Source organism: Aedes albopictus, chromosome 3 (genome assembly GCF_035046485.1).
Source record: "Aedes albopictus strain Foshan chromosome 3, AalbF5, whole genome shotgun sequence".
Classification (NCBI taxonomy): Eukaryota; Metazoa; Arthropoda; class Insecta; order Diptera; family Culicidae; genus Aedes; species Aedes albopictus.
This window is the reverse complement of record NC_085138.1, coordinates 437,464,219-437,492,204: the sequence shown is the minus strand read 5'-3', so window position 1 is coordinate 437,492,204 and position 27,986 is coordinate 437,464,219. Positions and strand designations below refer to the sequence as shown.

The 27,986-nt window shown below is 42.0% G+C and overlaps 1 protein-coding gene across 1 annotated transcript; it reads right to left on the bottom strand.

The window, feature by feature from the left end:
* Nucleotides 1-15: 15 nt before the first annotated feature.
* On the bottom strand, nucleotides 16-27,511 carry LOC109426010 (uncharacterized). Its single transcript, XM_029875939.2, has 6 exons — nucleotides 26,813-27,511; nucleotides 13,841-13,928; nucleotides 13,559-13,644; nucleotides 7,688-7,795; nucleotides 898-957; nucleotides 16-809 (listed from the first exon to the last, which is right to left on the bottom strand). Exons 1-6 carry the CDS (start codon nucleotides 26,915-26,917, stop codon nucleotides 723-725), a joined length of 534 nt encoding a protein of 177 aa, XP_029731799.1. The 5' UTR covers nucleotides 26,918-27,511; the 3' UTR covers nucleotides 16-722.
* Nucleotides 27,512-27,986: the final 475 nt, after the last annotated feature.

Below are 27,986 nucleotides of genomic sequence, written 5' to 3'. Positions count from 1 at the left end.
TTGAAGACCTTCTATAATCTATTTGACTTTCAAAAGTTGCAACGGAAGCTTGATTGTGACCGAGGCATGATCTGGATTATGAATTTTGTAGATCCAGAAATACACTTATTTCTTCGTTTATAAAATTTTGAAAATTATGTCGCATTCTGTTACACAAAGGATTCAACATCTTCGCTCTCCCACAGTTATAACAATATAGAGAAAAGGTACACTACTCTGACCGTCGTCTAGAAAAATATAAAAATCTGCGCATAAACTTCAATACAAAATATAATTAAGAACAACAACACGGCACTGTCCGCCTGCCGCTGGAACTCCGCCATCATCCGCACCAGCTTTCGATATTGTCAAACGGATGCCACGGAGTTGCTATCGTACGCCACCAGCAGTGAGTCGTCCTCCTCGCTGCCACTTCCGGCGCTCTTATCGCCGCCGTCGTCGGAAGCGTACCCATCTCGGAATAACTGCTGCCGCGATCGACTCCGGCTGTATCGCCCCCGCCCCCGACCCGAGGCATCAATCATATTGTCATCGGTATCATCCCCACCGTCGTCGCCGCCGCCGCCATTGCGATTACCATCACCACTGGCGTCGTCGTCGTCCTCGTCGGTGGAGCCGCCGTTGCTGCCGCAGTCGTTCTCGCCGCTGTCACGGATGCGCACAATCAGGTGGGTTTCGTCACGGAGAGACGCCAGCGTTTTCTCCGTGTCGTTCGAGTTGTGTCATAGTTCGATCACTTCCGGTCCCTTCCAGGTGACGCCCGCCCGCAGCAGGTTGTAGAAACGGGTCACGGCCCACATCGCCAGGGCCTTTGAAAGAGGAGAAAAAGAAGAACGTTCAATTTATTGTTCCGGAGAAAAGTGGTTGTTCTAATGGGATGTTATATGATATACTCACGTTGATGAATGCTCGCGATACGAAAAAGGCCACTTCTGCTTTGCAAAGGGAGTCGAATTGCTGCAAACGATGGAAAAGAGAGATATAAGTAACGGGTGGTCGTGGTAATAAATGGTCTCATTCAGATAACAATACTGGATAAACAAATTGTTTGGTGCTGGATGAAGTGCTTGTCGATGGCTTTATTTTTGATAACATACTGAATTTGTTTGATTTATACTTTCAATAAATGAGTATTTCGAAACTATATGTTAAGTAATTCTTGGAAATTGAATGTTGAATTTACTTAACCCTTTTAACAGTTCAATTGCATATGGACCGTCACGTCCCTGTTGGGAACCACTGACTTGGGTCAAATACCTTCAGCCACAAAGATGCGTTTGAAAGATGGTGGCTTCGTGGTCGTGCGGCTAGTGTCACCAAGCATTCAGTCGCATCGTGCTAGGAGCGCGGGTTCGATTCCCGCCGCAGCTGTCAGGAAAAATTTTCGGCTGCGCCACTGGGCGTTGCATGCTAGTCCGTTGTCTAGTGTCGTGCTTCCTTCAAAGAGCGAATAGCTCACTGGAAGTAGGGGAAAGTGGGGCAATATGCCATTTTTCAAACTTTCATCGTTTTCAATGATATAGAGCCTCATTTGTTAGGCTTTCAAAGTGGTAACAGCAACTAGACAATATTTGCTCGATGCTTCAACAAAAATATTCACTAAATTATTGCATTTTCATCGTTTATTTGCGATTTCAAAAACTGGTTCGTAAAACGGAAGTGGTGCAAAAAGCCCATCTGCCATGGGGTAAGATGCCACTTCATGAAAACATTCAAAAATTACGTCCATCAGTTTTCTGGCATTTTCGACTTACTTTCACCCCTCTGTCACGTTTTTTCGTATACTCAATACAAGGAGTGTCACCCCCTTTCCCGCTAAACGATGGTCGTAGTATTTGAATGACCCCTAACATGGATAGCGTAGACTTCAACAACCATGCGCCTCCATGGGTGCCTCAATCTACTTGGAAACACTTGGCTGGTAATAAAATCACCCGAAAACCTTAATTGCAAGCACGAAAAACCGGAAGTTGCCCATTTTCATTGGGAAATCAAAAGATTTTCCGTGGGTTTGGCGGCCTAGATTCTAGAAGAATGTTTAATGCAAACATATCTTGACACCATTCACCTATAGCTATGATCAAGTCCCATTCAGGAATGATTTTATGCGTTGGGCCGTTTTACCCCATCTTGGCATTTTGGGCTCTGTTCCCCTACTAAACGTGTCGTCCGTGTCTTTTAAAAATATTGCGCATTTCCCACATATCTCAAAGATATTCCAGTCTTCTATGTAGGAACGAACCAGCCAAGGGCTGAAAGTCTCTTTAATAAAGACAAATCAATCAATCAACCAGTCTTCTTCTTGGCGTATCGTCCCCACTGAGACAAAGACGGTGATCCACGAGCTCTTCCACAGTTATCAACTGTGTGGCAGCAGCGACAGGTGTCCAGGGGCTTCCCCCCCTTTTGCGAGTCAGGTGGGAGCCTTGAATTATTTTCTAAGCGAACCTTACCAACACACCAGTCAGTGTGGACTGCCCACCTTTGGCACCGGGAGGTGACCGAGCACCGAGACATACGGATTGCTCAAGCGGAGTAAGCCTAGGCGTGGCGGGGGGCCAGCAGTTGGCTGTTGGCTCTGCTGTGTCTTTTCAAAAATTTTACACATCCGGATGCTACCCTGTATAAGCGATACGACACCGCTTCCAAAGTGTCACAGCCCAGCTTGGAGCACCTCGGGCACATCAAGAACGACGCCAGTGTAGGTTCCTGATTACGGCATACTGTTCTTGCTTTGTAATTGGTAACTGAGACGGTACATGCTTAGGTAACTACGCACATGTGAGCTGGTAGTAACGTCGTTCTATCCTCTTAGTAAAGTCGGGTGACTTGAAACAGCGGATGGGCCAATGTCTGCGCTGTCCTCCGTCCCCTAAAATCGTGGCGTGGCCTTACAGTAGGACGTTTTTCTTTTGGTGGGGCGTATTGCCCCGTTTGTTTTGATAAGAGCAAATTTTGGAACGTTTTCGAAAAACGTTTCAAAGCTTCCATAGCCGCCCCTCCAAAGGCATAGTTTGCATGCAACACTTCACTGACTTTAGGAACAACGATTTGCAATGGACAATAGATGGAATAAGGCGCCAGTTTGAGATATATTGCCATTTCTGCTTAGGGGGGCATATTATACCTGTTTACCCTACGTTCCTCACCTGTGCCCAACTTAGGCAACTAACTGGATGAAAACAGGTTCAGATGAACACTCCGGATTAATGCTGATCCGGCTCCGAGCCTAGTCCTTATAAGGGCCTGGGTCAACCCTCGGGTGGCCTCCATGCTCACATAGATAACTACCACGATCATTGGTGACTACTTTCATTTGGATAGCGGCTCTAAGGAAGACCTAGCAGAAATGACCTAAATCCATGAAAAACGATGTGGCTATGATCGAGAGTGGAGAAGCAGCGGGAACGGCGTTGAACCAGCGAGCAGGCGGCAGAAGGTTCAACGAGAGGAGCACAAGGTGGCGCAGCTCCGGCCGAGGAGGCGCAGATGACTGGCGCGGATATCACGCGGGCGCTGAACCGCAGCAGGAGCGTTCTACCAAAGATGTTGGTAGTTGACGAACAGATAGACGAGCTGATCGGCTGCACGAGCGGGCGGACTACCAAACGGACAGCTTCCTTTTTGCTGGTAACGAGACGATGCAGCACGAAACCATGCAGCTCCCCGGAGCCGTAGCGGAGAGCTCGTACTGCCCTACGGCTCGAGCTCCATAGTTGAAACCTGCCGAGGAGACGCTGCCAAAGAAGCGTCCAGCAGAGGCGGGCGAAAAATCGAAGAAGATGAAAGGGACGACCAGCACAAGTAACCAGGCCGGTTACAAAACGCGCAAGGAACAGGGAAACCAAGCCTCAAGAGGCCAATCCTAAGATAAAAGGTGACCAACCGGACCAAGGAAAGGAGAACCCTTGGATCACGGTTGGGAAAAAGAAGGAGTTGAGCAAAGGAAAACCAGCCCGTAAGCGCGAACGGAGTCAGGCGCTGGTTTTCAAAATCGAGGTGCTGCGGGCAATGCGGAACGAAAACCGTCATTCTCCGCTGGGCACGGATGTCAAAGGCATCCGGCGCAGCAGGATCGGAAAGATGATGCTAGTGCTGAAGAATGAGGTGACCAAAAAGGGCACTTCCTACAAGGCACTAATTCAAAAGGTACTGGGCGAGAAGGTGCAGGTGAGAGCCCTGAGGCAACGGAACGGAGGTGATTCAGCATCTACGAGCCACCAGAAGCGTGCTTCAAGCACTTCGAGCGAGGGCACAAGTCGTAGGCGTGTAAAGGCCCTGAGAGGAGTAAACTCTGCAGGAAGTGCGGAGTGGAAGGATGTGACCAAAGAGTTCAATTCGGCACCAAAATGCCTGATTTGCACGACCAATAAGGATCAAACCCTAGCTTGGACTGGAGGATGAGAACCTTTCCTTGAATGAGGAGGAAAGAGACCCTGGCTAGCGGGTCAAACAGGCCCGATCCGAAGTATTACTCGTTTCATGGGAACGTGGTTGTGGTTGAGAAGCCATTGAAGATCTTCACGGGGGTTGACGGTGTACGTGGAGCAGTCCACACTGGGAATCCATTACATCCCTAATACCGATTCCGTGTTTTCAACCCACTCCAAGGCCAATTCCTTTATTGGATCTCCTGATTCCTCTCCAATAGAGTGAAAACACTACAATTCTGCTCTAATCTTCGCCCTGCCATACATGTAAGTTCCCGGAATTCTAAACTAATTAAACCCGTGATTTCTTTCGGACTACGAGATCGAAACTTCAAATTGCGCGAATCTTATTATTGCAGCACAGAACACCAACGGCGTGCACTGGCTCAAACTCAACAAAAGCAATTCAATACAATTAAAATGAGACAGAGGCGAGATCACTTTTGTTTATTAGGCTTGTTTACTTTCCAAATCCAACATACATGGATTGGGCGAAGACTAGAGCAGTGGCGAAGTCCAGTGCTTTTACCCTACCTTCTCCGGAATTGGACAGAAAGTTACGGAGGTCGTGTGTGAAAGTGTTACTTTTTAGGTGCCGAGAAACTGCAGGAGGCAAAACGCCTTTTTGGGTGAGGCAAAATGCCCGCTGGCATTTCCCGCTTTGACTTGTTGGCTCCATCGAACTCTTCCCAGCGGCAAATGGTAGGAGGCGCGTGGTGGTCAAATGGCTTTATTCCATATAATCAGCGCGCAAAGTCTTAATTTCTATTGGCTGCAAATTAGGGAATCTTCTCAAATGTGGAAAATCGTCGTTTTTCACGCTTTCTTTCGACAATAGCAACCATTCTTGGGCTCAACCTGCTCAGTTTTAGGTCTAGTTTGCTTGTATCTAACGAAAACCTCCACAATATGATGAAATCGCGTGAAGGTGTTTTGCCCCTGGGGGCGTTATGCCCGCAGTTCCCCTACTATGTGGATCGCATCCTGATCCCCAGGGCCGCCGCCTTGCGAATGGCGCAATTGCTGCTGATGCTGTACGAATGGATAACACAGCTGTTGCTGCGCTGAAAGCTGGCACTGCTGAGGCATGGTCTGACTAGTCCGCAGCTTCAGTTGGAGCTGAGGCTGGGAGTTCGCTACGTATCGCTGGAACGGTTGCACGACAATCTCTGACCGAGCTTGCTGCATCATTTAGGACGAGCTTCCCACCTGCATACCACGAGTCGTTTGCGAGGTGATTTGTGCAACCCCGGATTGCGATGTTGGTAGCTGGTATGCCAACGGGTCTTGAGAAACTGTCGGGTGAAGCCCTCTATTAGCTTTTTATTCCTCCACCATGTTTCCCAAAGATCATCCATCAGTATGTGGACCTGTTAGCCAACTCTTCATTCTGTCGTGAGTCTGGAAGCGAGCTTGTAATGCTGCTGCCTCTGCTTCCGGCCTCCAACATCCGCTTGATTAGCTCATTCTTCTTTCCCGAAACTCTCTCCTAATCAATTGCTGTATCGCCAGCAACGACCGTTGTTCGTCCAGCTTACGCTGGCGGAGACGTCGTTCTTCTTTCATCAATTGCTTCTTCTCCTCGAGCTGGAACTGTTCATCTCCATTCTTCTCCATTCTCTTCAGCTCTTCCATCACTTTCATCTCTTTCTTTTACTCCATGAGCTTCATTTGGGCCTCCAGGGCAGTTGCCTGAGCCAAGCCCGTGCATACGGATGGGGAGGGTTAGGATGTTAACGCCCCCTCCTTACCGACGATCTATACACTAGACGGCCCTCCACTTTTTGCCGAAATTGGGAAAACCCCCTCCCTTGGCGTCACTTCTTTGCACGGGCCTGGCCCGAGCACTGGAAGTTTGGCTTGCCGGGACCGAATGAATCTTTGAGCCTTTCCTCACAAGTAACATTTTAAGCTTCATGCTGCGCTATAAGCAGTTTTCATTGCCAATTTAATAAAACTGCCAATGAAACCAAGAACCATTAGAACTTTCTGATAACCGCTATAAGAATGCCTTTCAACCAAGTGGACCACATTTATAGATGTTTTCAAACAAATATTGAGAATAACAATATGTCCGCAATAAAAAAAACATGTCGTTCATTTCGGCTCGAACTACTTGACAGCCAGTTTTTTGTTCCACTCGTGTAGAACGTGAGCAAACTATCGTCGGCCTTGCATCGTTATGAAGTCGACTTATTAGATTATCAGAAGTTAACTATTCTCAAAAGTGTTTGGCTTGTAGCGATCCTTGTAGTAAAAAGGTATGTGCGGGAGCAGTTTTACCGCGAATATTGAGATTATAAGTGCCTAAAACCTACGCGCATCCAAAATAGTGCAGATTTCGTCATAAATTTTGATTTGAAGTTGAAAGTTTTTTCATCTGACCTGACTTTCAAAAATCCTGGATTACATAGGAAATAATTCCTCTCTTCTTTATTATTTGATAAAGTGCTACAAGTAAAGTTAAGAATTCTAATAAACTGCCAGATTACAGATTGACACTTATATCTTAGGAGCTATTGTCATTAGGTATTTATTACTATTAAAAAACTAAAAGGTCACATTGGTGAAGATGGCACAGATATTGTTCAGCGCATCCGATTGTTCTTCTTCAATGATCAGAGGTTTTATGGGACACTGGAAGAGATATTTAAAAAAAATCTTGAATTTTTCTCGTTTTTACTGAGGAACCTCTGGAAAAGTCCTGTGGTGATCTCATGAGTTAAATAGTTAGATGCATTTCTGAAACAAACCATTAAAAATGTTTTTGAATAACTATTGAAATACTTTCCAGGGAGAATAATGGAGATACTCTGAGATGAATTTCTGACCGTTTCTTGAAAGAACTTCCAAATACTTTGGTAATTAACGATGAAGAAATAACCGAAACTTCTGAACGAACTGCCATGAAGCAGAAAAAGTTTCAGAATTATTATTTAAGAACTTGCGGCATCCACTCGCTAAGTGAATAGCAAGAAAATGGAAATTGCAGCGGTCTCGGCTCATATTATCTAATTTACTTTGGCTCGTTTAAGCTGCTAAATGGCATCTCAAATTAATTTTCTTCTTCTGCTGAACCGATTTCTCTGGAGAGCGATGAGAGGGTTAAGCATCGCAAAGAATATGGAAATTTAATCATGATAATAACCCAGATTTAATCAACGTAATGACAAAGAAAAACGTGCCCTTTCCGGCGTGTCTACCGCCTCTCGTCTCCCATCGCACACATTCTCACACACTCACTCATGACGACTTACCCTGTTCACATGGTCCCGCAGCACGTTGGAGTACACCATTGCCACGGCTTCCAGCGCCATGAAGGTGATGAATCCGATTATCCACGGTACCACGAGTCCAATGTTCTCCTACGGGTGGAAGGAAGTTGGGTTCGAGAGAGCGAAAAAATGAAACAAGAGTTAATAAATAATTAGCAAGTGTTAATTTTAAATAGAAAAACGATCCACCCCATCCATCGCCGTAGCAAATTTAATCAAAGTTTCGAAAACAACCCTCCCGGTTGGTCGGTTCGTTCGTTCGGGTCCGTGGGGAGGCCGGCATTACGATGCGATTTTCGTCCACGGAAAGTTAGTTCGTCGGCTACATTCCCGAAAATCTCTGATAAACCTGTCAAAAACTTTTATTGCCTGCTTATTTAGCAAGCACGTCTCGGGTACAGCGCGCATTTCCCAAAATCAGGCCGGCAAGCACGGCGATGACGCCAAGGATCGCCGGTGGTCGGCATACCATTCGGAATCGGAGCGAAGGGCAAATGCCAAGACTGGAAGTTGCAAATTTATGTATGGAGCGGGTGGGGCGATGAGGTCATAATTGAAATGGACGCAGGAAAGTTGAATGCGGTAGGAAAAGTTTCGAACTTCGGTCCCAAATGATGGCCAGCTGGGTTTGACATTAAAGTTCGATGTTAGGAGATTTGTGCATTGTTTCAACTCTTTCTTGTGCATTTGTTATGTTCTCTTCCATACATATTCTATCTTCTGTTATCCATACAATTTCTTCTTTAATTTATTTTCAATTTTAAGACTTTTTTTATATATCCAAAATGTTTTCTTTATTCTTAACTCCCCAGCCTTGTTCCGAAAAGCAAGGCTTACCATGTAAAGAAACTGAAGTCAATTAGTATAAAATTGACTGAATTATAAGTGAAAATTTCCCAAAATAGGACCCTCTGCCCTCTATATATGCTATGTAGTAAAATGGGAACTGAACGTGACGAGGAACGTTAAAGATAATCCTTTGATACCCGAAGGCCGTGCCCCCCCCCCTGGCCGAAAGATTTTTTTTAAATTCGAGCCGACTCAAAGATTATCAATAATTCAAGAGTTCCAGAAAAAAAATATTTTAAAAAACTATTCTCTAGATTATTCCAATAATTGAGGTTTTTATCCACAATTATCAAACCTTTTTTCTTGAGAATCACAGGAAATTTCGCCAAGTATTACTTCAAGAGATCTACTTCAATCTTATCATAGATTTTAACCAAATAACAAGCTTGGTTGAATAGATAAATTTTGTGAAGTTTATTCATGGAATACAAGAACAGCATGTCAAGTTTCCTGTAGGGAAAAAGAAGGACTTTGTAGAATTATATGATGCTATAGAGTGCAGTTATGTGTTACTGCTACACGAATTTTCACTTGTATTCAATTAAAACAAACGTCATGCTAAGAGAATAACACCTGGGAGATCTTTACAAATTCTTTCAAGGACATCTCCAGAAATTCCTTTAGGCATTTATTCAGGAACTTCTTCAAGGATTCTTTCAGAAATTCCTTAAGGGATATCCAGAAGTTTCACTTTCGTGAATTCTTCCATGGGTATCTTACAGGGTACAGTATGTTATTTTTTCAGGGTTTGTTCCAAGAAATGCTTCAAAAATTCCTCCCACGATTCCTTCAGTTCTTTTACAGATATTTCATCGATGAATTTCTTCAGGAATTTTCCATAGCTTCCCTCAGTGATTCTAGCATGGATTGCTCCAGAGAGCTTTTCAAGAATTTCTGTATGGGTTTCACCAGAAATTCCTCCGGGAATTTCTCCTGGGATATCTTTAGAACTTCATCCAATGATTGTTCCAGTGCTTTTTTCGATGATTCCTCCAGGAATTTCCAGAAGTTCCTTAAATCATTGTACAAAACATTCTTTTGGGAGTCCATCCAAAGATTCCAACAATAATTCGTCCAAAAATTATTACATGGATACCTTTATATTTTTTCCCACAGAAATTCTTCCAGGAATTTGTTAAGAAAGCTTTCCAGGGATTTTCTAAGGAATTCATCATGGGATTACTTCCAGGATTCCTCCAGGTTTTCCTTCAAGCATTCCTCCAAGGATTCACCCGGGAATATATTCTGTGTTTCTTTCAGAAACAACTCCAGGAACTGTTTAGGAATTCCCCAGGATTTTTCCTGGGGTTTCTTCAGGAACAGCTACAGGGATTCCCCAAGAAGTTCATCCACGAACTCTTCTTAGAATTCTTTCAGGATTTCTCCAAGGATTCCATCTGCAATTTCTTCAGAAATTTATACCGGGGTTTCTCCATGATTCCTCCAGAGATTCCTCTAAGAATTATTCCAGGGATCCTCTGAGAATTGTTGCAGTGATTCCCCTAAAAATTCATTCAAGGATTAATTCAGAAATGCGTATAGTGATTTCTCCAGAAATTCATCCAGGAATTCTTCTAGAGATTCCTCCGTTAATCTCTACGGATATTCTTCTAGGATATCCTCCAGGGATTCCTTCAAGAATTTCTGCAGGGCTTAACTCGGGACTTCCTTCTGTTATTCTTTCTGGAACAACTTATTTTAAACTTCCTCGGAAGATTCTCCCACGAACTCTTTTTAGGGTACCTCTACCAATTCCGCTTTGTATTTTCTAAGGAACTTTTCTAGGAATTGATTCAGTTCTTCCTCCAGGAACTGCTTAAGGATTCCCTTAGTAATTCCTCTTGAAATTTCTTTCGGGTTTCCTTGTGGAGTTTCTTCAGAAACTCTTCTAAGGATTCCTCCCGAATTTGTTTAAGAACTCCATCTGCGATTTCTTAAGGAACCATTGCTGGTATCCCTATACGAATTTCTTCTACTATAGATTCATCCACGAACTTCTTCAAGAATTCCTCTAGGAATTACTCCAGGAAATTCTTCAGGGATTCCTTCAGAAATTATTCCAGGATTTTTTCTAGGAATACCTTCTAGAATTTTTCCAGAAATTCTGCCAAGAAATCTTCCAGTATTCCATCCAGGAGTTGCTGCAGGTATTCCTCCAGGACTTGCACTAAAAACTCCTCCAGGAACATTTTTAGTGATTTTTCCAGGGATTTCTTCAGAAATTCGTTCGAGGATGTCTACAGGAATTCCTCCAGAGATTTTTCTTTACATCCCTCTGGGAATCTCTCAGGCGATTTTTTCAGAAATTTCTCCCATAGCTCCACTAGAGATTCCCCCAGAAATTCATCCAGAAATTGTTGAAGGAATTCCTACAGAGATTCCTCCTAGAATTCCTTCAAGGATTCCGCTAGCAATTCCCAAAGGAGAACCTCCAGCAATTCCTCCAGGCATTCCTGCAGGATTTTACTTGGGAATTTCTCCAAGAGCTATTCCAGGAAATTCTCCAGGAGTTACCCCAAGAATTACTTCAGGAATTCCTCCAGCAATTCAGAAATTATGTCAACAATTTCTACAGGAATTTTTCCAGAAATTTTTCTGGAGATTTTTTCAGAAATTCTTCCAGGAAATTCTCCAGGAATACTCTCAGGAATTTTTCAGGGATTCCTCCAAGAAATCCTCCGAAGATTCCTCACGGAAATCCCCCAGAAGTTCCTCTAAAGATTCTTCCTGGGTATCCTCTAGGGATTTCTTCATAAATTCTTCCAGGAATACCATCAGTATTTTTTTCTGGGATTCTCCCAGGGACTTCTTTACAAACTTCTTCTAGGATTCTCCCAAGGATTTATTCAGGAATTCCTTCGAGGATTTATCCAAGAATTCCTCCAGAAATTCCGCTCGAAATTCCTCCAGAATTTTCTCAAGGGATTTTTTCAGAAATTAAAAAATAATAGAATAGAATAGAAATTCGCCAGAATTCCTCTAGAAATTCATCCAGTAATTCTTCCATGAATTCTTCTAGAGATTCCTCCATAAATTCTCAAAGGAATACCTTTAGGAATTTCTCCAGGTATTCCTCCAGGATTTTATCCAGGATTTTATCCAGGATTTTCTCCAGGAACTCCTTTAGGAATTACCCCAGGAATTTCTACATGAATTCCCCAGGAATTTCTGCAGGAATTTCTTTAGGAATTGCTCCTGGACATCTTGCAGAAATTATGTCAGCAATTCCTTTAGGTATTTCTCCAGAAATTTCTCCCCCGATTCCATCAGGAATTGCTTAAGGGATTCCTCCAGAGTTTTCTCCATGGAATCTCTTCGGGAAATTCTTTGAAGATTCCTCCAGGAAATTCTGCAGAAATTTCTCCAAGGATTTTTTCCAGCAAATCCCCTAGGGATTTCTTCAGAAATTCTTCTAGAATATTCTCGAGGAATACCTTCTGGAATTTTTCAGGGATTCCTCCTGGAATTATACCAGGAATTAATCAAGGAACTCCATCATAAATTATGTCAGCAATTCATCCAGCAGTTACTCCAGGAAATCCTTCAGGGATTCCTTCAGAAATTCTTCAGGAATTTTTCAGAGATTCCTCCAGGTATACCACCAGGGATTCCTCCGGAGATCCCTCCAGGGATTTCTTCACAAATTTCATCAAGGATACCTCCAGGGATTTCTTCAAGAATTTCTTCGAGAATTTCTGCAGGTACTCCACCAGCAATTCCGCTAGACATTCCTCCAGGAATCTTTCAAGGGATTTTTTCAGAAATAGAAAAATAACAGAAATAGGATTAGAAATCTCTCAGAATCTTTCTGGAGATTCCTCTAGATATTCATCCAGTAATTCTTTCAAGAATTCCTCTAGAGATTCCTCCAGAAATTTCCACAGGAATACTACTAGGGACTCCTCCATTTATTCCTCCGGGATGTTATCTAGGAATTTCCCCAGGAATACCTCCATGTAATACCCCAGGAATTCCTTCCGGAATACTCCTGGCATCCTTCAGGAATTATGCCAGCAACTCGTCCAAGAATTTCTCCTGGAAATCCTCTTGGGAGAGATTCTTTCAGGAAATTCTCCAGGAATACTTTGAGGAAATTTTCATGGATTCCTATAGACATTCCTCCAGGAACTACTTCAGGGATTTCTCCACGAATTTTTCGAGGGATATTCCCAGAGATTGCACCAGGGAATCCTCCAGAAATTCCTCCAAGGGTCCTTCCATTAAGTCCTCCTGGAATTTCTCAAGGGATTTTCTAGAAATTTCTCCAACAATTCGTCCCACAATTCCTCTGGAGATTTCTCTGAAATTCTTCTAGGGATTGCTACAAGAATCCACCCAAAAAACTGCTCAAGGAAATTCTCCCGGAATTCCTGCTGGGTCTAATTCAAGAATTCCTCCAGGAATTACTAGGAAATTTATCTAGGATTTCCTCATGTGATCTCTTCAGAAATTTCACTAGGTATTCCTCCAATAATTTATCCAGGAATTCGTACAGGTTTATTTTCTGAAATTCTTACAGGAATTCCTTCTGGAATTCAAAAATTCAAAAAGTTGTGGGGGAATTGCTCCAGCAAATAGTATTGGAAGATAAATGGACTCATACAGGAACCAGGAAATTCTAGGTTAATCCTTAAAAGAGCTCGTAATTTCCAAAAGAGTTCAGCTGTAATTTCTGATGATTTTTTTGTAGACATTGACAAAAAAAAAATCAGAGCAAAATAACGAGTAAACAAAAAATCCTTAATCTTCCAGAAATTGGTCACCGCTACCAGCACCACGTTGATTTGTGTAGATCAGGCGTGCTTTTTTAACGTATTGTACAAAGTACAACAAGGTTAAGGGTTAAATAATGCTTTTAGAATATAATGTTATTATATTCAATTTCATCATGTTGCGTTTAGTTATAAAAGATAGTAGGTACATATTTACTAAGGGTGGTTGCCCACCCCCCCTGACCGAAAAGCTGGCTACGCCCTTGTACCATATGCAGTTATGTATACGTACCTTATAGATGCCGAATATCAGCACAATGCTGAGCAGAACCATGGAGCACTGCGTTCCGATGATGGCAAAGTAAGCAATCTGGACACCTGATGTGATGAGAAGATGCACCGAAGGCATATCAAGAGGAGAGAAAAAAAAACCGAAAGCCTCAGAGATAAAATCGTAAACAGATTGGTTTGTTACGGCGGACGCCAACAAAAAATACCATCAAATACGGCCACACACGAGATGCGATGGCCGCCACACATTTGGGAAAACCGTCCCATCGTCCGATAAACCTACCATAGTAGACGTCCTCCAGGTCGCTGTACTTTTTCACGTTGACGCTGATTCGCCAGGAATAGAGCAGCACCACCAGGATGGAGATATTCTGGAACGAGAGCGGATAGTACAGTGGATGAGTGAGAAAAGTTTGCTACACGGTCGTCGGTGCGCGACGGTGGTACAGAAATAAAATATGGAAAATGACTTTCCAATTCGATTATGAATGAATGCGCTGGTCTCCGGCGGGGGCTGCTGTATCAGCGCTGTAATCATGGTTTCCAGTACTGGTGGTGGGTGGCCATTAGAGTGGGACACCGAAAGACATTTTACTCCTGTACACTTTTTGAGTTCCTTTTTGGTCCCATATCAACTGTGCAAAATTTCAGCTCGATCGGAGAAACTATATTTTAGCGCCAGCCATTTTAAGTTTTCATACGATTTACTATGGGGAAAATCACTTTTTCAAAGAAAAATCGCCACAGGTTGCCCCTTAACCCCTAAAAATATATCGATGAATGATTTCTGTTGGAAATTTTACGAGAAACCAACTCTCCGAAGACCGCAAAGCGATCTAAGGCATGTGGAAAAAGTTATTAACTGAAAACCGAATGGCATGCCAATGCTGTTTAACATGTAAGGAATAACAATAAATAATAAAATCTCGTCATTTTATCAATCGGGTGAGGCTTAATAACTTTTTCCACGAACGTCGCATTGGTTTGCAGTCTTCGGAGGTCTGATTCCTCGTGAAGTTTTCTACAGAAATCATTCATCGACATATTTTTTGGGATCTTGGGGTGACTCCTAGCGATTTTTCTTTGCAGATGTAAAATTTCCCCATAGTAAATCGTATGAAAAACTAAGAATGGCGGGCGCTAAAATATAGTTTTTCCGATCGATCTGAAATTTTGCACAGTTGATATGGGACCAAAGAGGAACTCAAAAAGTATACAGGAGTTAGAGTTTTTCCATTTTTTGTATTTTCCCATATAAACCGTGTACCAGGCTAGTGGCCATACTCAATAGGTCACCTGTCAGTTAGGGTAATCAAATTTTGCAGACGCGAATCCGGAGTGTAATGGTATTTGGTCCGTTCGTTCGCCGTCGTTGCAGTCTATTCATAGCGCACGGGGCGAAGGATACCGGCTATGCAGGTGAGTTTTATGGGGATTTATTTTTGAATGAGCGTAGTGCTTTTCTGAACGAAATTGAAATAGACATCATTGAAAGGTGAGGGTACTTGATGATAAAAAAGAGATTTTTTTTGTAGTTTGACTACTCATTCAAGAAGGAGTGCATGAAAAACACGATTAGATATTGCGGAAAAAAAGCCAAATTATGCTTGTTGAGGACACATATCAAATTATCGTCACTCAATCCTTCACAAGAAATATTTGGTAATAATTTAACACTCATCGGTCGTATGAATATTGTTTTCATCAAGAGTATTTCTGGATTGATAAATGCAGTACAAAGTGTACCATATCGGGTATCAGGTATCAGAAGGTCGGCTCCAGAAGCACGTTATCCTCCATATGAGACATTTGTGCCATCACTATAATAACAACCTATTTCATCATCTACCTGAGGGAAAATGAAGGAAATAAGGATTTGGATGGGGATATGAACAGGTAGGGAAGACGAAAGAAAAAAAGTACTAATGCATAAGCGTACCACAATGGGTTCAAGCAGCGTACTGAAAAGGGCACTGTAATAACGCATAAAGCATAAAGAGAGCCTATAGTTCTTCCCCACAGCAAGTTAAGTACAGCAGAACATCCTGAAGTTTGTTTCACTTAACCCTCTAGTGATCGCGCTGTTGTATTTATGTACAACACGTTGAAAAACTCTCGCATTTTGTACTAGGCATTAGCGTGGTGCTGGCGGTGGTGGTCAACCATGTGAGTTACGGAAGTCAAATAAGTGTTTACCGAGTACTGGGAAACGCAGTTGCGCAAAAACTGGACAGTTACATATAAAATTATACGAAGGTCCTTAATCGCATTCACAGCACTCACATACAAATGAATCAGCTTGCTGAATATTCACCATGTGATAGCTGAGTCGGCCAAGGCCAGTCAATGCTTTGACCATCATGCTGCAATTCTGCTTGGACAGATTTGTAAGATACTTCGCCACCCCTGGAGATGGCTTAGTACAATACAATTTTGTTTGACGACATGATTCCAAACTATTCCAATATTGTTTGTGCTGAGTGGCAGCCCAGATGTCAGTCTGAAGCCTAGTACAACTCGAGCTGGCTCAGGGCCAATAAGTCATGTGATGCTCCAGTGCGAGCTAACTCTTCAGCCTTTTCATTTCCTGCGATGGAAGAAAGGCCAGGCACACCCATACAAGGTGAACAGCATTGGCTGAATTCAGTTCCTCGATTTGAGTTCGACAAGCTTACTAAAACTAATAACTTTGACCTTGAGTTGGCCGAAGCAAGTGCAGCCTGACTATCTTAACAGAAGTATATTACTTTACCTATTATGTGTTGCTGAAGTGCTGATTGCACATAAGAGCAAAGATTTTGGCCTGAAACCAGTGCATTGTCTACCAAGTAAGTAAGACTGATGTAACCTTAGCTCACGAGAATAGACAGCAGCATTTGCTGGACCTTCGAGAAAGGAGCTGCCAGTGTAACATACGATACCTTCTGAAATACTTCTCTTCATATAACCAGATGTCCACTCTTCCCGGGAAGGGAATTTCGTGGAAAATGTTCTATATGGAAAATTACAAGCAATTGTAAGATCACTTGGAGCAAAGACAACTTTGTCCCAATTCACCAGAAGTGGAAACAACGAGGTGTGTGTTGAACTGCGGTTCACAGAAGTTTCCTCTAGTAAACCGATTACCTGTAGACGGTAAGTGCAAGAAAGTGCTTCTTGTTTGAGATGAATGTGTAGTGGGGCAACATCTAAGAGAATTTCAAGCGTTGCAGTGGGAGTTGAAGAGTTCGCTCCCGACATCGAAATTAGGCACATCCTTTGGAGAAGGCCTAATTTGGATTGGATTGTTCTCACTTCGCCCTTCTGCCACCACATCCATAGGCCAATATTGGTCGAACAACAGGTGTGTTAATTCGTTTGATATACTTGGGTTTTAGACCCCATGATGTACCAAAAGTTCGCCGGCATTGCCCGGCATGGACATACAAGCTTCTGAATTCAATGTGAGGTGTCCAGGAAAGCTTGGAATCAAGAATAACTCCAACGTACTTTACCTGTTCAGTCACATCGATTTCAGAATCAAAGAGACGCAAAGGTCGAACGCCGTCACGGTTTCGCCTTTCCGTAAAAAAGAACAATAGATGTTTTACTCGGATTAACCGAAAGGCCATATTGGCGACACCAACCCTCAACTACCTGAATTGCGCTTTGCATCAGGTCGAAAAGGGTGCTGATGCACATACCAACTAACAATGTTAGGTAGTCGTTGGCAAAACCATAAGTAGGAAAACCGCTATTATTGAGTTGCCTCAATAGCGTATATGCTACGAGATTCCACAAAAGCGGTGACAAGACTCCCCTTTGGGGGCATCCACAAACACTCAATTTCCTAAACCCTGCTATACGCAATGTCGAGAAGAGATATCGGTTTTTAAGCATTTGATGAATCCAATTGGAAATCATTGGAGATATACCATGACTCCGTGCGGCTTCTAATATGGCTTCGAAAGGCACATTGTCAAAGGCACCCTCGATACAAAGAAAACACCCAAACAAGATTGCTTTTGATCGAATGCCTTCTCGATATCGTAAACAACCTTGTGTACAAGAGCCACAGTGGACTTACCAGATTTGTAGGCATGTTGGATCACATATAGATGCACGTTTGCCAGATGAACATCACGGATGTGATGGTCGACTATGCGTTCTAAGCATTTCAGAAGAAAAGAGGTCAAACTGATAGGTCTGAAATTCTTTGCTTCTTCATACGATGCACGACCCACTTTCGGAATAAACTTTACAGTATTATCCCGCCAGGATTTGAGAATATACCCTGTAGCAAAACTGCAAACAAGTAGTTTTTTCAAAATATGTTTTAAATAATCAAATTCCTTCTGAAGCAAAATAGGATAAATCCCATCTGCCCCTGGAGATTTGAATGGAGCAATGCTATTTAGTGCCCACTCAATCGATTCTACAGTTATGATACTCCGTGCCGAAGCCAGAGAGTCATAACTACAAGAAAAGACATCAGGTTCATCCGAAGACGTAATATCCACACATCCGGGAAGTGTGTACTGAATAAACGTTCCAAAACTTCCTCATAAGAGGAAGTCAGATCGCCATTTGGCAAACGAAGTTTGTTCACTTGAAAATCCTTAGATTTTGCAAGGATTTTGTTCAACCGACTGGCTTCACTCAAACTGGAAACATTTGTACAAAGGTTTTTCCAGCCGGATCGTTCAGCAGACCGGACAGCTTTTTGGTAGACCTTGCGAGCCGACCTGAAAGCCTCCGATCCAACCAACTGTTGTCTGTTCCAACTCTTTCTACATTGTTTCCTGCGCTTCGCCAGATCAGAGTTCCATCAAAGGGTTCTTCTTGTAGTCTTCACAGACCGCAGAGTGTCAATGGAAAGTGAGTATGCATGAAATATGACCGCAACCAAATCGGTATAGAGATTCCAGTTGGTTGACCGGGGACGCTTCAAACGCAAAGTTTGCGAAGTAACGTCCAAATGAGCATGAGCATGAGATGACCGTACAATTCGTAGTTGCTACTCCGTTACTGACCAGAACAGTCAACATTGCACAGGGTGTAGCTTTCCATCCTCAATGTGCAATGTGCAAATGTCATTTCTAATGATTGTGCTGGTCTTTGTTAGATTCTTGAAATGCAAAATGTATATGCATTTATAGTCGTATAAGAGAAACAAAAATTGGATATTTTTTGGGAGAGTCCTATTGAAATTCTTAAAGAAATATGGAATACGAATGAAAACACTATATTATAGTGACTATAAGAAAATAAAAAAAAACAAGGGGAATCAGTCTCCTTAACCCTTTGGAGCCGGATAATATCGCCACTGCTGAAGCAACCTCGCTGGCCTCAAATTCGTTTGCTATGTTCGGTTTCATCGCCAGAGTCATGACCCCTTCGACTGCAAAGTGTTAAAATCCCAAAATAAAACTTTTGAATAAACTTTAAAAAAATAACTTCATACTTTAGCAAATTAACAAGGAATAATTGTCAGAGCAACGGCTCTGTATCCGAGGATACCAGAGAAAGACGCTTCAGAACAGTTACTCACTAATAGCATTGGGCAAATCTGGCTGAGACATCGAATTTTGTGAACCGATTCGAATCGAATCAGCAGAATCGATTCACCGATTCAATCGAATGCTTTGAATCGATGTTTTTACATCGATTCGATATTATAAAATATCAAAAAACTATAAAATGATTCGTGTGCCGCATGCAGTAAGTTCATGGTATGTTTTATTTGTCTAAATAAATTCAATATCAAAATTAAAGATTGCACATCGAACATTTCGCGACTCTGATTCGAAAATGGGTATATCGTTGAAACAGTGCACTCCAAGAAAATGAAACTAATATTTTTGAATCGAAAGAAAAAATCCTGAGATCTTCAGATTCCCCAGAACTATGAGAAGTATTCCCATATAGTACTGGGATAATTTCCCGCAGACTCCTGAGTGAAATTCCCCCAGAATATTTAAAGGGATTCCTCCAGAATTCTGAAAGGAGTTCCTTTAGAATTATGAGAGAGATTTCTTCAGAATGGTGAAAGTTATTACACCAGAACCCTGAGCGACATTACCTACAAAAGAAAACAAGACTCTTCCGGTAGCTTGGTAGGAATGCTCTCTGAATTCTATTAAGGATTTTCCCAGAATCCTGAGAGAGATTGCTCCATATCTATGAGACGGATTGTCTCAGAATCCGAGAGGAATTCTCCCAGAATCCTGTGATAGATTGTCTCAGAATCCTAAGAAAAGCTTTTCCTTGGTATTTTCCCAAAATGTTCCAGAATCCTAAGAGGGATTATCTCAGAATCCTGAGAGGAATTCCAGAAGCGGTTCTTGAGATTCTTGAGATTCTTGAGATTCTTGAAATAAACTCATCTAGAATATCGAGAGATTTTCACAAAAAAAGAGTTTCGGAATTCTAAAATGAATCCCCCAAGAAACTTACAGGAAATGACCCAGAATCCTGCAAAGGGTAGCTTAGAGCCCCAAAAAGGATTACTCCAGAATCCTGAGAAAGGTTTCCTTAAAATACTGGGCGGGATTTCCAAAGAAACTCGACTCACAGAATTCTGAAAGATAGAATTTTCTCAGAATTCTGAGAATTCCTCCAGAATCCTTTAAGGTATTCTCCCAGAAATCCCCTTAAATCCTGGGTGAAATCCTTTAGAATGCTGAAAATAATTCTGCCAGAATCCCAAAAGGTATTCTCCCTGGAAGGGATTACGAAAACTTCTTGAATGTACTTCCTCAGCATCCTGAGAAGGACTCTGGAATTCTGAGAGGTTTTCTCACATAAAACAGAAAAAATACCGCCGATTCCTGAAAGACATTCCCCAGAATCTTTGAAAGAACTCCCTAAATTCCTAAAAGGGGTTGCCCCAGAACTCTGAGAGTGATTCCTCAAGAAAACTTTAAATTATTATTCAAGAACTTCAAGAGAATTTTTCCATAATCTTGTCAGGGATTTTCCCTGATTACTAAGAGGGTTTCTCCCAGAATCATGAAAGGGATTTCTGGAGCAACTGCTCCAGAATACAGGAAACAGAGCTCTACTGGGATTCTCGTAGAATGCTGAGGTGGATTTCTTCCGAACCCTAAAAGTAATCACACAGTCTATGCGAATCTCCAAAACTCAAATTGACCTAGAGAATTCTGCCCAGAATCTCGTGAAAGAATTCCCAAGAATCTTGAGAGAAATTTCTCCAGAAAGCCGAATTTTCAGAGAATCTTGGTCGCAGAATACTTAGTGATATTCCTCCTTAATCCTAATTGGATCTAGTGTGAGATTCTCTCAGAATCCTAAGGAATATTCCCCCAGAATTCTGAAGGGAATTTCGCCACACACTGTGAATGCTGAGTATGATTCTCCAAGAAGTCTGACAGGAGTTCCTGAAAAGGCTGGAAAACATTTCCTCAGAATTCTGAGTGGGATCCTAAGTGAGGGTCTTCCAGAATCCTTAGAGGAATTAACCCAATCCTGAAAGGGATTTCACTCTTAGTAGGGAACCTTGGTAGGGAATGACCCAACATCCTGAAATGAATTCCCTTAGAATTCAGAGATTCCCTAGAATTCTGATAGGTATTCCAATGTAATACTGCTGAGAAAAATTCCTCCAGAATTTTTAAAGGGACTCTTCCGTAATTCTAAGGATTCCTCTAAAATTGTATGAGAGATTTCTGCAAAATGCAGAAAATTATCTCAGCAGCATCTTGAGAGACCTTATCCCATATAAGAGAGGAAGATCCTTCCAATAGGAATTCTCCCTGAATTCTCTTAAGGATTTCCCTTGAATCATGGGAGAGATTACTCCAGTTTTTTTTAGATGGATCCCTGAATTCTTTGATGGATTGCCTTAGAATCATGAGATTCTCCCAGAATGCTTAGGCGGATATCCCCAGAATTACCTGGAGGATTCTTCCAGAGGGATTCTCCTAGAATCCTGAGAGAATTTTTCCAGCAATATTAAAAGACATCCCTTTAGAATCCTGAAAGAGATTGCCCAGAACCCTGAGAGGGATCCAAGAGAGGATTTTCCGCATTATTAAGGGAAATTTATCTAGAATCCTGAGAGGAATTCTTAAAAAAAAAAAAATAAATGTTCGGAATCCAGAGATGGACTGACCTAGAAGCCAGAAATGGATGCGCTAGAATTCTGAAAGGATTTTTCCAGAATCCTTATAAAGATTCACTTAGACTCTTGGGAGAAATTGCCTAAGAAACCTGAGATATACAGGTATACCTCGATTTAGTGGACCCTAGATTATATAGACCTCGATTCTATGTATTTTTCTTAATGGTAAAATTCTAGAGTGCATACTGAAAAAAAAAAATAATATTTTTGAATCGAAAGAAAAATCGAATGTAAAAAATCGATTCGGTCGATTTCGTGGGGCTTCAACTTCGATTTAAAAAATCGATTAATCGGAACAAAAACATCGATGTTACGAACATCGATTCAAAACTGCCCAACGCTAAAACCAACTGACCAGCTGAAATGCTGGTTTGAGCAGTTCGAAAAACTTCTTCATGTTTCGATATCCGGCAAACCATCAACATCTCGGCATGAGTCGTCTAGGGCACGGCGCATCACCCAAGTTCGATTGCATGTTACCAAAGATGCTTAAGGCTGACCCCAAGCTTTCCGTGCAAATGATGTAATTTCTTGGACACCGCGACTTTCCCGGCCGACTGGATGCAGAGCATTTTAGTAAAGTTTCGGAAGAAGTCACGCTATGTCCAAAGGGAGGTATTATGAAAATCGAATGTACCTCAAAAGTTATTCCCTAGGATCGTAGCTTTGAACCTCTAGTTTCAGAATCTGGGTGGTTTAAAATATTTCATCTAGGGTTTTTTTTTTGTTATTTTTTATTTTTATTTCCTTTTTTTCCCATACAAATATCAAAAAAAAAAGTCATTTTAAGGTCAATTTCGTCCCATATGAAAATCTACGAAAAAAAAACCAAGATGGATTATTTTAAACCACTAATTTCATGAATTCAGTGGTCCAAAAATATGGTTCTGGTGAATAAATGTTGAGGTAGAAGAAAGAGGGGCATAACGCCCCGGCTAAGCACATGTGGTCAGAAACCTCGAATGATGCTTATTTTAAGGTCGTATTCTGCTCTGGAGAGCAGTTGCCTTATTTTCCTAAGAGACTTCAACTTTTGGCCCGCGTGCCCACAAAATTTCCCATTCAAATAAACAATTCAAAAATGTGTTGCTTTTTAGGTGCTGGAAAACTGCAGGAGGCAAAACGCCCGCTGGCATTTCCCGCTTTGACTTGTTGTGAAATACCAAGGGGCTCCATCGAACTCTTCCCAGCAGCAAATGAAGGAGTAGGAGGCGCGTGGTAGTTTCATGGATTGATTCCATATAATCAGCGCGCAATGTCTTAATTTCTGTGCGCTGCAAATTAGGGAATCTTTCCAAATGTGAAAAATCGTCGTTTTTCACGCTTTTCTTTCGACAATAGCAGCCGCTCTTGGGCTTAATCTACTCAGTTTGAACTTTGAGTTCTAGTTTGCTTGCATCTAACGGAAACCTCGACAATATGATGATATCGCGTTAAGGCGTTTTGCCCCCGGAGGGCGTTATGCCCGCAGTTCCCCTACATTCACTTTTCATAATACTTCCCTTTGGACATAACGTGAAGAGGGATCTGACTATGTGCTGCAATCGGCGTGGCATCATGATACTGTGTATTGTTTTCAAAGTTCTGTGCTTAGTTATCCTAAATCGGATACATGAAGAGATAGATAAAACTCTTAGGCGACAGCATGTAGGATTCCGTGCCGTAATATTACGTGTGGATCATTATGGGACATTCCGTACCATCCTAGAACAGGTCAACGAATTCAAAGAGTTAGTCTATTTGGTGTTCATTGACTACTAAAAAGATAAAGGTTGATGCGTAAGGGAGTTCTGAAGAAAATAGTGAGGTTGAGGTGAAGCTTTTACATACAGAGTCCTGCATAATGGAGTGGGTAGTCGCTGGTGTGAAGCAAGGATGTTATACTATCACCCAGTGAATCAAAATTCAACCATCGCGCAACAATAATGACAATGTCGCAACCTGTATTTGTTGCGACAAACAAACCCATGCGACATAAGTTTGTCCCAACTTGAAAATAATGGGATTAACATCGTACACCACGAGTTTAGAGATTTTTAAGCCTTGCATTGCGATTTTCGAACGGTAACTTCGAGTCGGTAAACACTGCAACTGTGGTGAAGCTCTATCATCAAACAGTTTCGACTTTGGGTTAGCAATAATTAATTATTCACGAGTTGAAAAGTACGCAACAAATTCAGCTTCCGTTTTGTCTGCACAAAATATTTCGAGATCATGTCATTATCTGTTACCAGTAAGGATAAAGAGTAATCGTCGCACCTTCTTTGTTGCTTGTTTTGTGCCTCTTTTGTCTGCCAATTCTCTTCATTGCTATCACCACCAACTACTATTCCTCACCGTAATCGAGAAGATCATGGTGGAGTCGATTGACCGTGCACCGAATCGTTGGCTACTTTGGCAGTCCATCACTAGGGAGCATATGACTTTGATTTGGCCGATGAATTACGTTGACCCAATGTATCCCCAGAATACACAAGTGAGTGAGTGATTGAAACCGAACTGGAATCACCTGTAATTACCTGACATCTCCTCTCATCCACGAACCCGGCTGTTCGGGTTCGTTCGGAAGTTGACCATCAATGTTAACTTCTTTTCCCGATCAGCCTAGATAGCTGTGTAGTGTCGGTAGCGATTGTCTCAATTGGCTAAGAATAACACAACGGATCGCCTGATCCAGTGGTAAGAGTCCACTAAACAGGTGACCCCTAATTCATGGTGTTATGCGGCTTTATGCTTACCGTGCCAAAGAATGAATGGTTAGGGGGGTGTAATAAAAACCTAACCACAAACGGAGCCTGTGGAGAATTAGGGCGTCCTCCACAGTATTACGCCCTTACTGCACTAACCGGAGCAATGGTGCAGTGGACCTTGCGTTTCTCCGAGATAATCAGTTGCCCTTCTTAAGTCTCAAATTTGAGGCTAAATAAGGGCGAGGTTATTCAAATGTTGTTAAATAGCTTACGTTTTCGCCATTGGCGTTTTTCAATTGACACCGATTTGGTTCGTCGTTGATGTTTCCTTTTTGTGCTGTGATTGTGAAGAGTGTAATTCTGTCTAGTTTGGGTAGTGGAAACGGCAAGGAAACCTCAGATCAATTTTCAGCGTAAAAAGCGTATGTAGCCCAAGTGGATCTACTTCAAAAAGTTCATTTTCGTAAGGTAACTTCTGTATAGGTTACCTTGTGAACCCAGCTTTGCTTTTTTCATTATAGATGAACTATTGGCCTCGAGCATGCTATATTTTAGAATAACGTTAACAGTATGTTTCAACCTTTCCTTATGGATGCCATCAAGCAAGCTCTTGTTTTCAGCATCTTTTCGCTGATATTTGGCATCTGAAGTAGCTCAAACATTGATTTGAGATGCTTCAGTTTGATGGAATACACTTTGGAGTGCTCCTTCGCAAACTTTGCGTATTTAGGCGTCCCTGCTCAACAAGATTGGGAACCTGTAATAATTGGTTGCGATCACATTTTATGGATAACTCGCTTCCATTGCTACTCCAAGAGAGTTTCATTATGGTTTTGTTATTACAACGCACTTCATTGTGGTATACCATATCTACTGCTTTGAAAGAAGCTTGTCCTCTGCGGTCTGTGCGGACCGCAAGAGGTATTCCTGAATGGAACTCGGACCTGTTCAAGTTCTAAATATCTTCGGATAAACCAGTCTTTTGTATAGCTACAAATCTTTAGCTTCTACCCCGAGGATTGTAGCTATAGAATCGATTTAGTGGGCACTAAAAAGCTCTGCTTACTTCAAATCTCCTGGAGCAAATGGGGCTTTGTCCTTTTTTCTCCAGAGGGATTTGAGTTTTTCAAACATGTTTTGAACTCTTGTAGTTTTCTATTGGGTATTTTCATGGCATGAAATTACTCTGTAGTTTTATCCCGAAAGGGTGCGTGCGTTGTATAAAGAAGGAATAAGTTCCAGATTTTTCTGGTTACGTCGTTCTTTCTGAAATGCTCGAAACGCATTGTCGATTATCACATCTGTGATGTTCGTCTTGCTAACATGCCTGTTCATGTGAACTCACATGTCAATTTGGAATGTCCACAGTGACTCTTTTACATAAAGTTCTATACGTTTTCAAGAAAGCACTCGCTCAAACGTAGTTTTTGCTTGGGTGATTTCTTGAATATTGAGGATGCTTTTGATGACGTGCCTTTCTATGTCATATTGAAAGTCGTATGACGTCGCAAGCTACCTCCAATGAGCTATAGGCTCTTTTTACGCTTATGCGTTTTACAGTGTCCTTTTCAGGGCACTGATTAACCCCGTTGTGGTATGAGCTATGAGCTCCTGAAACTTTTCTTATACATTGTTATCTCCTTTCGAATCTTGCAACATATTTTCTACCCCTTATACTCCCATTGCTCCCTTTCCTATCTAAACTTCACTCTTTTATAAATTCCCTGAATTCCTTGTGCATCACTCTAACTTACCTCCCTTCTTTTGACCTTGTCATTTGTCCTCCCTCGTTTCCTCCTCTGAGATACTTTTTTGTATTTCTCTAAGGCTCTCAGAGATTCTCCTTTGCTGATTCCCCTTTAAAACTCCATGGGACTTTTAATCCCCCCTTCTCTCCCCTTGAAACCCTCCGGGCTCTGTCCCCTATCAAGGAAGAAAAATGTCATGATAAAGTCGTTTCGTTATTTGAAAATTTGTGTTGCCTCTAGTAAAAAATGTGTATCGACGACAACTAACCAGCATTATTGATTGTGGATTGTAGACGAAAGGCTCAACCGAATAGGAGAGTAATGCCTAAATTAGGAACATTCTTTCAGAAAAGTAATTCGAATTCTGGCTCCGGCCAATGGCAGACAAAATGCTATAAATCCTGAATTAGGAAACCATAGAAGTGAATGCCCTATGCTTTCGTTTGTTATCCCTGTAGCACATAAAATAAATCATTTTTACGATTTGATTACAAGTAGCAATAAGACGAAATGAAACCATTTCCAACGATTCCACCCATTCGTTTTATGTTCCCAAATAGCAGGGCCCGCTAGAATGGATTTGTTGATGCGAAGATCGCAACCAAAGCACGTGGTGTGTGATAGCAAGCAGATTGCAGCTCAAGAGCCTCCCAATACAGTATACCCCCCCTAGCCCAACTATGTGTAGTACTTACCAGCGTGTAAATGGCACTCGTCAGTGCTAAATGTTTCGCATGCAGCATTCGACAGCATCCATTAGCCCGAAGTGGCCCATAAGGGTACAGAATTGCCGACTTCATGGCTGGCGAGGTTTCGAGAGTTATGCTTTTAATGGGTTGGTCCGCTCTAGCACTCTTTGGCGCGCTGTTTCCTGTTCTTCTCCTGGTTTCTTGAGTTCCAGTGTGGGTGTGAGGATGTGAGGAACAGGATGCAATGATGAGCGATGAGAAAACAGGATAACACCAGGAAGTGATGCACCAATTTACGAGTTTCAAGAGTTGCACAGCGAGAACCGTTTCAGGAGTAATTGTTGGTGAACACTTAGGAAGTGCTGCTTTTAGGAGACGTGCATTAACGCGCAGCAGTTTGCTATATCCGTGCGATTTCACTACTTTGTGCTTGTGTTTTCAAAAACTTCTCTTCCACTAATTCAAAATTTCACTTCCTTTTCAATATTTGCACTTTTAACCACGCACTTCAGTCGAACTATTTGGAGCTGTGTCATCGGCATGATAAATATCGGAACAAGTATCGGAACACCAATTTCTCCAGCTCCATTTTCCACTTTGGCATCCTCAGTTCTTCTTCGAATAGGAATAATTTGATTCATGTCGTCTTGGTCTTCTGCATGTCTGGAATCGTTCACTGCACACTGCACAGTGGGAAAAATCGACCCAAAAACCGGATCTTTTAACACCGCTGGTTTCGGTACGTGAAGTTGACCATTTCTGACGTAAAAAAGTACAAGAAATCGATTGGCGCTAAATTCATTCACCGCACGGCACGGGAAGGGGTCCATATTGCCCTATTTTGCCCTTTTTTCATACAAAAAGAGAATCAAAATGTACTTTCAAACAACCAACACGACTGTAGATTGCTGAAAATAGCTGTAGGTGTAATTATAGGTTAACAGCAATCATAAGAATGCATGAAATATCTTTGCAAATGCTTATTTTGCCCCATATGCCCCAACCACTGCTGGAAATTCACACTTTTACCTAATTATTAATGGCTTTTTAATATTTCTGATTTGAAGTTGATTTGTTTGGCATTAACAAAAAGTGCTGGATCTATTACCACCACAATCATCTTCGAGAGTTGTCCAATTTGCCCCATTTTGCCTTTTTTCATAGAAAAATTATATTTAAA